We start from the raw sequence: 10684 nt of genomic DNA, 5'->3' as shown, positions 1-10684 counted from the left end.
GTTCTTTTGATAGTTAATATACTATATATTACTTTTAGCCGCGCCAGAAACTATTTATATTTTGTAGTCGAAAAAGTATATAAACTTTGTATAATTTTTGTTATAACATACAGAATATATATATATACAAAAAAAAAATATATTTTTTCGGCTATTATTGTGAGAGCGGCTATACAATATCATTTTCCCATAATATACTGCGTATTGAAAAATATTTGGGCCGACAGAAGGGAAGGGCTCATGGATTTCAAACTTTTAAGGCCCAAGTTCCTTCTAGCTGAACAACTGGACTCCAAATTACCCAAATTGCAATTTGAGTTTCTTCGTCGCTGACACCACTTCCCGGAGCTGCGAACTCTGTCTTCCGGCGACGAAATTGAATCGTAAGTTCCTTCTAGTTATTTATATTTATGGTTTTTTCGCAAGCTTATGAATTCTTATTTTCTTATCCTTTTGATATTGGCTCCAAAAGTTTGTGTACTAATACTGTAATACCCATAATCAATATTCTGAATTTTTTTCTGAAGTAGTAAAAGGAAAACGACAGTGAGGCCATAAAGATGAATTTATAGTTATACTTTAAGGTTTTCTGCAATTGGGAAGAAAAGGCATGATTTTTAAGTATCCTTATTGATTATTATAACAGGTATAACATCCAAACCTAAGCTCTTGGAAAATTAATAATTTTTTTTTAAAATTGGGGAATGGGATTAAGGTGAGGGATCAAACCTCCACCAACAAGGTGAAAGTTTAGGTAGCCCACCAACTTCACTACTAAGATTCCCCGGAAAATTAATGAATTGAAATATCTTCTAAAATTCAATTCAGTGAATCCATAGGGACCCTTGGGTTAAGAGAGAAATTAAGTGTGCTTCTGTTTTAGTCTGACTTGGAGGGGGCTTTAGATTTCAGAACACAACTGACACCAATATGGAGGGGAATGCTTGGGCCTGGGGTTGAAGTGGGTGATTAAGACCAAAATTTGGGGGTGGAAACAACTCTGCTGGGGTTGGGGGCTTTGACTGGTATAGTAAAAAAAAATTCTTTCTGTTAATGAAATTGACTGGGATATGCCCTTTGGTGTGTTTTGTAGAATAAGAAAGGGAGGGGGAAGTAGGATAAGAAGAAAGAAGAAGAATTGAAAATCAGGTCTGCTAGAATGGGCTCATAAACCATGTGGGGGCAATCAGGTTTTAAAACATAGGGCTGGGTTGGCTGATTGCTTTTATAGTCTGTGAAAGCCTACAGTTGGGTGTGCTGCATAAGTGAATGCATGAGCAGAATTGGCCAACGCTGTGAGATGCCAAGTGCGAGGAGTGACACCATCCTTTGTTTACTGGAAAGGGCCAATGCCTCCTGTGTGAGTTGAGGGAATCTTCTAATAGGAGCCCTGTTTTTGCTTATCAAGAAGAAGGAAGCCAAAGGTGTCCTGTGACTTTTGAAGGAGGAAGAAGAAGATGATGAATAATGAAAGAAGGGTTTGGTGTTATATTCCTATGTTGTCTATGAATGAGACCTCTAGTATGTAAAACTTAGAAGAGCAACTTCGTGTCCGTAAAAGTTCAAGAGTTAAGTTACAATGAAAAAAGTAGTCAAGGCTAGCTTTTGTAAATTTGGAAAAATTCAAGGGTCTCCGTTGCCCCAAGAATTAGGATTCAAGACAGATTAAGCTTTTCAGTCTTTAGACATTATATCAAACTTTGTAGTTTCTGCAGCTGTCAAGTTTTCCTCATCTTGTGTAGGATAATTTTAGTATATTTTTTTGAATAAGTGGAACATTTTTAAGTCCCCTTTGCCATATTCAGGCCTAAACCACAGGAAAAGACCCCTTTTTTTTCTGATTGGTGCGTGACTATGAGTATTCTCCTTTTGGGTGTTTTCTTATCAGGTTGAGAATTGTCAACCCCTTCCCCTCCCCCCCCCTCCCCCCCAATTGGACTCGTATGAGGCAGTATGAAGTGGTTTTAGCTAGCTGCTTGTCTCTGTTAAAACTTATCATAACTTCCTAAAAAATAACAAAAAAGAAAAATGTATTTATTATTACTTATGATAAAGTAGAAAAGATATATTCGGCACATTTGATTGGAAATTGGAAAGCATTTTGTCTTTTCTCTTTCTGATGAATCTCTTTGTTTGTTTTATTATACCTTTTTCATCCTTTATTTTTGTTCTGCCAGTGTCCAGTTTGGTTTTTATATGATTTTCAGTTTAGCTGATTATGTTTTAATCCGGGAGTTCTGCACAGCTATAATATGCATATCCTACTAATTCTTGTTAGGGCTGATGGATCGACAAGCTCCTGATTATGCAGCTGCTATGGCATTTGCTCAACAGCAGCACCAAGCAGCAAACACTCAACAGCAACAACAGTTTGGTTTTCATCCCCAACATCAACAATTTCCTCCTTCAATTCATGGTCCTCCATTTCTAGCCCCGCATTCTTCTCTTCAACAGTTCCCTTACCCTCGCCCTATGCAGCAACCACAACTCCATCCTCATGCACCCCCTCCGCATCTTCTTCACCTTCAGCAGCAACAGCAACCACCTCCTGCTTATCCACCACACATGCCTCCTTACCTTGCTCCATCACCTTTCTTCAATCCGTATGATACTCCCCCACCTCCTGCTCCTCCACCATCTGATCCTGAACTCCTAAAGCGTATTGATAAGTTAATTGAATATGCTGTCAAGAATGGTCCTGATTTTGAAGCCATGATCCGTGAAAAGCAGCAAGATAATCCTGCTTACAGTTTCCTCTTTGGTGGCGAAGGCCATTATTACTATCGCTATAAGCTTTGGATGGCTACTCGGCCCTCTGGTGGGCCTTTCAATCCTTCTTTTCCATCTTCTTCTTTGCCTATGATGCATCCACCAAATCCTATGATGAGTCCATCACCCTTAACTCCTCCATATAATGCCTCCAATGCTTCTGCTGCAATGTCGGGTCCGCCCCATTTGCATCGACCCCCTTTCCCACCATTTTATGATCAGCATCACTCTCAGCCATTTAGCCGAGCAGATCATGATCATTCATATGGGTCTTTCAAAGGTCTATCTAGGCCTCTTCCATCAGATGTTGAAATGGAGCTGAGTAATGTTCTAAATAGTCTTACTGGTACAAAAGAGTCGATTAAAGGTGCCAAGAGTTGGTTTATGCAGAGATCTCCATTTGTACCTGCTTTGGCCGAGGCACTCAGAGACAGGGTATATTCTGTAGATGATTCTGAGAGGCAACTGCATATAATCTATCTTGCCAATGACATCTTATTTGATAGGTAACATTTCATATCTAGATGCTTAATGATTTACTACAGAATCCTAGATATAATAACTCTGAATTCTCCTTCACTTTTTGTCTATGCGTTCCTTTTTCTTTTTAAACTTCTTTGAGTGCAACATTTTTTTATTGCGTCATGTTATTGACTTTCTCATAGTAGCTAAGCTACATCAAGCTCTTCTTTACTAAATTGTAATAAGAAGGAAAACAGTTGAAATTACTCTTAGCAACCACCCTTTACCTCTTATTTACAGATTCTTTTGGGCTAATTCTAGTGATTAATGCCTTGCTCTGTACCAACCTATAATCTTTTTGCCATTTTTTGAACAATATTTAGCAAAAACCTAGCAAAGGTAGTGCAACAGAGTGGAGATGGTGCATGCTGGTGTTTAAGATGAAATGCTTGATCTTTGCTTGTATTGATTTGTTATTGCTGGTTTCATATTGGTTCAAAGGTAGTAGCATTGGCAGTTGGGGTTTGTTAGATGGTAGCAATCTTGCGTGTAGTTTGATGTCAACAGGAACTGATGAAGTCTGAAGGATGACATCCAGTTTGAAGGTGGAGGTAGTAGTTGTTATGATGAAGTCCATGTGGTGGTTGTGGTGGTGTGCGAACGTAAGAAACCTATCAGAAAGTAGCTATATAGGCATCATTTAATCTGATCTGTTCAATGTTCATTGGTTTTGGAGCACATTCCCTTTAGTCATTCTGAACTATTCCCTTTATGTATCCGCTTTCTAAAAAAACTAGTTCCTTTATGTGTCAAAGATTGGCTGTCTTTCGTAGAAAACCAAATCGTTTGTAGGTTTTCTACTTTATACTGGCACTTTTTGCCCGTTCGTCATCAAATAAACCTATTGGGTTTGATACACTTCATTCTCTCACTATCTTTTTGGGCAAACCACCTTACTCTCCTTAGCAAAGAAAATGAGATGACTATATTCTCATTTTATATTCTGAATTATGCAGCTTGCAGCGACGAATCAATCCTCTTGAGCTTGACAATGAGGCACTTGCTTTTAAGCCTGTTTTAGGTCCCATGCTTGCAAGAATATACCACAACCCTCAAAACAAGGAAGAAAATCAATCTCGGCTACAAAAAATTCTACAGTTTTGGGGTACGAAGGAAGTTTACGATCAGGATACTATCCGTGCACTTGAAAACGAGATGATAGGTGTGCAGCCTGCAAATTTTTCTGTTCCTCCAAGGGAATTAATCATGGCAGATCCTTCTGCTGGAGCAGGTAATTGTTTTGCTAGTCTAGCTACAATCAGGGAATATCAGAAATTTCAAAAACAACATTCTGCATCGTTAGTTGCAAATGTGAATATATGCCCTCATATGTATTTCTTACAATTTTTTTTACTGGTTTCCTAGGATTAATGCACCAGGCAGCAAACCAGGGTACTTTACAGTGGAAGCCTGACCAGCAAAGTTTCGCAAATTTAGTTGATCAAGGCAAACAAGTTCCTCCTATACCATCTGTAGCACCACAGCAATTTCATCCTGGTGCAGTTCCGCCTACTGGATTTCCCGGGTCAATGTCTGTACCATCTTCTGTTCCACCAGCAAACCTACAACCTGCAGCTCATCTGACACCAGCATCAACTGCAAATGTAGGTGCAAAACTACCTCCGTACCCCTTGTTCCCTCCTGGTCTTATTCCTGGTATGGTCAGGAAGATGCAGATTGGTAGTGGGGTGCCTTACTCTCCCATGAGCCCCTTGGATATCCCCACCATTGTACCTCCGTCCACTGTGTCAGAATCTGAAATTCTTGAAAGAGTGTCTAAATTTTTTAAAGAGATTGGAGAAGTTAATCCATCAGAAGGACCTGTTAAACAATCCGATTCAGCCAATGATTATGATGACTATGAGAGAGAGCCTCCTGTTCGCAAGGGAGGGGCTTGTATTCCTCCACCTCCTAACCTTCAAGTCGACCCTGAAACTGGGACTTATGCTGATGGAAGTGTGGTGCAGAAACCTGGATCGAATAGCTCAGGGCGATTAGGACTTGGAGCCACAGCTGATCCAAACGAGCGTAGTCAATATGATGATGTTTACACTTCTTACAGGAAAGAGAGAAGCACCAATTATCATTCATCAATGAGCGTAAGAACTGCTGCGAGGTAATTGAGTCGACAATGTTGACTATTCCTGGAAGGAGTTTAAAGCTTTCAAGGCAAAAGTTTTGCCCTTCGAGCTACAGTTGAGTGGACAAAAGTTGTGCTTGTCTATTTAAGTTGTAAATTATGATGAATACTGATCCGACATTGCAACATGTAACGAAATGAGCTAGCTCTACCCCTATCTTTCTTTACAGAACAGCTAGGTAGCTGTGTTATTTGATCTTTCATATGTTTTTCTTCCATTTTGTCCTATTATTCTGGGAATGACGATGCTACCGATATTCTTGGCAGAGATGTTTTACAGGGATATTATGTTTGTCATACCTGTGTTATTATTTGTTCCATGTTTGGCTAATTTCATGTCAAAATGCGATGGCGAGTAGTATGGGATAAGTTGTGGAGGACACAAAAATGAGGAGTAGGTGGGCTGTGGTAATCAGTCCAGGATATTAGGCGTTTAATTTTATAAGAGGCCACTCTGTCAAGTAAAAGAAATTTAAAGTTAATGTGACTAGTATATATTTTAAAAATTAATTAAATTGGCTTGAACACCAAATACAATAATTAGTCTGACCTTAAAATCTTTCTCATAATCTGAAAGGTCTATGTAAATTATGTATATTATCAGACGAATTTTGTGGAAAACAAAAAGAAAAGGACGAGAAGAGAAAGAAAAAGGAACAAGATATGAGAAATTGGTGTGAATATTTATCTCTCGCTGAATACATAACAGTGAACTTCTCAAATTTACCACCACTGGATAATAATGCTCAACTATGGTAAACAATAATCAGGCAAATGTTTTATCTTATATAAGGGTAAAGTACCTTAATAGAACAGAAAATTGTATACAAGCGTGAACAGCATCAAGAGTAATAGCTAGGAACTTTTTATACAGTGAGCAGTTTGTTTGCTAAAATCAGCACAACTTTCTACAGGGATTTCCACTAATTCAAACACGCCTTAACAAAAAAGGAGTCATGTAACAAAAACTGGCAGAAGAAAACAATTGAAAATGGCATCCGAGGCATAATCAACAAGATGTTAACCTCTCTCTTTGGACATGTCAAAATGCATCCCACAATCTTGGTTCCTTTTTAAGTTTGAACTGTAGGTAAGCAGATACTTAGGCCATAGTGGAACCAATTTAGCAAGTTCCTAAAATTACATGGCCCCTTCTCATTGACCATTTTCAGATCTTTCCAATATAACCTCAATTACAAGTTCTTGATCCTCAATTCTTGAGACAAGCTCACAGGTGACGTATTGAAACAATCTCATCGTCTCAATCTTCTGACACTTTGGCCTTCTCCTCTGACTTCTCCTAGCCGTGATTTTGGAGCACTCCCCTGAATAATACTAGACCTTTCAGGAATTGTAGCACAAGGATCTCTCGAAGGCCAAGGTTGCTCCCACTGTCGGATTGGACTGGAACCAGAACTAGCTACTAGATGATCCTTAAGACCCTTCACTGCTTTAAGTCGATGTGCTTCATCCAAATAACTATATCTTTGTCCTAGTTTCTCGAGTTCATGAAGTCTTTCCATGTCTAATCTATCTCCTGACGTTGGAAGATTTGCAGCTTGATTTACATACTCAACAACTCCACCAGAAATGCTCCTTTGAATGGGAGTGCTTCTTCTCGGCTGCCCAGAGTTGGAGTTTCTTGCTCTTCTTTCGTCGACTGAAATTCGTTTTGACTCACGAACTATATCAGATGGATAAGCCCAATTGTAGCTCTTATTGGAATTGTCCATGTTTAGTTCAATTGAATGAAGGTCACTTTCTGTTGAGTCTTCCCCGCAGTCTGCAACATTCTCTACTTCTCCTCCATCATCTTCTTTTTCTTCATTCTGATGTAATAGAGCTTTACTCAAGGATGCTGTCACCTCTTCATTGTTTCTGAAATTTAGAGAACTATTTCCCCTACCTTTGGCCTTTTTCTTTCCCAGGAATCCTTCAAGCTGTTTCTTTAGCTTGTTAATAGCAGAATGTTTCTCCTCAAAATGAGTGAGCTCAAAGTCCGAGAAGCGGAAGGCAATCTGTCAGCTAACTGGAGCATCTCTCTTTCCTGTTCAATCTCTTCTTGAACTTTTGCAGATTCCTTCTTCATCTCTTCTACTTCAACTCTGTCTTCACCAATGTCTCTAGCTAATTCGTCGCATACCTGTTCCATTACTTCTCTGGCTCTCTTCTCGCTTTCAAGTTCTTTCACTGTCTTCATGAATGATGCTTTTGTATCCAACAACTCTTTGCCGAGTTTTTTGTTCAAGTTCTCAAATCTCCGCCTTAGCTTTCTCTCAACCTCAAGTTCATTTGCAACTGATTCAATTGCAGCCTCAACAACCTGTTGCTCTTTGTTTTTCCAAGCCGCTTTCTCTTCAGCAAAGCATTTAAGGAGATAATTAATCTCATTTTGATCTGAACGCTGTTCTTGAATAAGCTGATTCACCTGTAGGCGGGCCCTTTCAAGCTCAGCATGTAATGCTGAGACAAGAGACATGCTAGATGAAGGTTGATCAGCGTGTGCCCAAATTCGATTGATTATTTTTAGAAGCTCTTTGGATGTTGTCAAAGCGTTACTAACATCCTTCAGACGGCTGCCAAAACCAGCCACTGATCCCCGTGGAGTCTGGGCACGAGACCTGGTCTCAAGCTGCATTACAGATTGATATAAATCATCACTCTTTTTTAGCAACCTAAGTGTTCATAGCCAGTCAATGCATTTCAAATCAACCCTTATAGGACCTAACCATTGATTTCCATGTTTACTTGCACAAACACGAAGAGACAGTGCGTGACAATATGGTAAAGTCAATATTAACAAAATTGCATGCTAATGAAGTTAAAGGACATAAAGAACAATAAAACATCAATAAAATTCATCGACAGGAAGGATTTGGTTGCCACCTCCATTAAACTGGCGCTGCTTAAAGTATCTAACATTCCAACATTATGGTCCGTAGTCCTTTGGTGTCTACGAGAAGTTGTTGATGCCCTCTTCTGAAAGCTTCCTGTTCCAGATCGATCCATCCTCTGCACAATCAACGTAAGGAAGTATGGATTACCAAGAATGAACTTAAATAACTACGATGACCCAACTTGTCACTATGCATACAAAATGAGTGCGATATACCCCATCAAATAGAAAAGAAAACGCATATCATCTCTGAAACTGCTTGTCAATGCCAAGACCTTTTTCTCATTCAGTAAATAGGTAGTAGCTTGTTAAGGTCAAATCTTGTAAAGTCAGTAATAATAAGACAAATATTAACACAACCCCAAAACCTCCAAAGATGATGTCAAACTGTCAAGCAGCAACTCTTACATTATCAACAAAGCAAGCAAGTCAATTGTATAAATTCATTTTAATTCTATTTCTATGAGCAAGATAATAAAGAGAATGAGAATGTCACTTTCACCATATATAACTTACAATCAATCATATATTGTTATTTGGGAATTATTATAAATAAATACTACTACAAATATTTGAGAATTTGACTTATTATACACATCAAAAACGTCATTTTCTCTAGATTTCCAACAACCACAAGAAACTAATCAAATTCAATTCACCAAAATATAGTTCCTACATCACAGACGCAATACTTTCCAAACTTTCAATCTAAAATTAAGTTTCAGAATATAACATATCCAGTGTAGTGTATATGCAGACCTTAGTACTACCTGATAAGTTAGAGTAGTAGAGAGGCCGTTTCTGGCAGACACTCGGCAAAATATAACATAAAAGAGCACAGAGTATAAGAGTAAACTGACCTCAGAAATCGGGCTATGAGATGGATCACACAAATGGGGAGGCAAATCGCCCAAAACAGAACCCGAGCCCGTATGAAGGGCCCGCAATTTCTCCTTCTTCAGCATCATCATCTTCTTTTTTCCCAAGTCCTCTGTCATTTTAGGTGAAGGCATTTCATTCATTTCCCACAATGTGGCAGCCAATTTTCTAGCTGAAACAGGCTGTGATATCCCACCAACTGACTGTTTTGGTGACTCAACAACATTTCTCAATGGAGTAGCCCTCCAGCTTGGCACTGGTGTACTGGATCTGGACCCTCTAAGCCCGGGCCCGAGCCCGTTTCTACCTTTTCCAACTAAAATAGCCCGCTTAAATCTGTAGTTATACACTTTTGATGATGTAGATGAAGATGATGAACAACCCCTTTTGCGGATCTTGGGTACTAGACCCTCCACCATAGCTTGATTTTGTCTTGGCATTATCACTTTCCCTTCCCAAGATTACTTCTTTTTGCAAAATCTGTAGGATCCGAAGTGAAGTACATACAAAAAATGCTAAATTTTAGAATTTATGAAATGGGTTTTCAAGATCTTGATTAAAAAACTTCTGGGTATTAAAAAAGATTGAATTTTTTCACTTGGGTATTGATAAAAGATTGAAATTTTTTCACTTGGGTATTGAGCAAGATTGAATTTTTGAACATGGGTATTCAAAAAGAATGAATTTTTTCACTTGGGTATTGAAAAAGATTGGATTTTTATCACTTAGATGTGAGAATGACATTCAAAATGGAAAAGGGTAAAGAAGGGACAAAGTGGTGGTGGAGACAAAAATGTGTTTGCTGTTCTTTTGATTTGAAATGATGCATATAGAGAGGAGCAATTAGCAAAGTTATGACAGCTTGACTTTTGATTCAAATCTTTATATTTTTTCTACAAGTAACTAGTAATCAGTAACTAGTAATCAGTAACTAGTACATGCTAGGCATAAGTGTACCCATAGGAAGATTGGTTGGTGCAGGGTGAGGGGAGGGGGAGGGGGAGGGGAGAGGAAAAGGAGGGTGGAAGAAAAGGAGAGTTCACTGTGCATGTGAGGCTAAGAACGTGCAAAGGAATTATTGGTGTTTCACTACTATCAATATTCTGATACAGTAGCTTTTGCTGCTGTGGCTCAAAGAAAGAATGTTTTTTCTTTCTGTTTATTTTTAGTAGTAAGTACTTATTAGGTTTTGGCTCTGTGATGATCCGAACTGTAGCACTGTGATCTTTCTCTCCTTTTTTCTTTTGTTGTGCCTTTGTCTGCTTACCTGTATTCCTTTCAATGGTTGCTCTGCTGTGTTGTGCTTTGATGATCAGTTTGTTTTTCTTGTCATTTTATGTGTGCCCATTTTTTATATTTTCATTTACTTCATTATTGGTTGCAACTTACGTACTTCAAAATTCTTCGTTTGGTGGAGTTATTACTTCTTGGCAGTTGGCAGCTATCTCATTCTAACTTTGTTCAAACCTCGGTGTATT

The 10684-nt window shown here is 38.7% G+C and overlaps 1 protein-coding gene and 1 non-coding gene across 2 annotated transcripts; one reads left to right on the top strand and one right to left on the bottom strand.

Annotated features, from left to right (window-relative positions):
- Window positions 1–246: 246 nt before the first annotated feature.
- Window positions 247–5728, top strand: LOC107792887 (SUPPRESSOR-OF-WHITE-APRICOT/SURP RNA-binding domain containing protein 1-like). The gene is made up of 4 exons (XM_075253914.1): window positions 247–383; window positions 2279–3275; window positions 4248–4522; window positions 4657–5728. The coding sequence occupies exons 2-4, from the start codon at window positions 2284–2286 to the stop codon at window positions 5409–5411; spliced, it is 2022 nt and encodes a 673-aa protein (XP_075110015.1). The 5' UTR covers window positions 247–383; window positions 2279–2283; the 3' UTR covers window positions 5412–5728.
- A 469-nt stretch (window positions 5729–6197) lies between these two features.
- Window positions 6198–10470, bottom strand: LOC107792885 (uncharacterized). The gene is made up of 3 exons (XR_012709697.1): window positions 9188–10470; window positions 8318–8443; window positions 6198–8063 (listed from the first exon to the last, which is right to left on the bottom strand). It is a non-coding gene; the product is annotated as an uncharacterized LOC107792885 (transcript).
- Between the last annotated feature and the right edge of the window lie 214 nt (window positions 10471–10684).

Source organism: Nicotiana tabacum, chromosome 5 (genome assembly GCF_000715075.1).
Source record: "Nicotiana tabacum cultivar K326 chromosome 5, ASM71507v2, whole genome shotgun sequence".
Classification (NCBI taxonomy): Eukaryota; Viridiplantae; Streptophyta; class Magnoliopsida; order Solanales; family Solanaceae; genus Nicotiana; species Nicotiana tabacum.
Note: the sequence above shows the minus strand (reverse complement) of the source record. Positions and strands in the feature narration are given on the sequence as shown.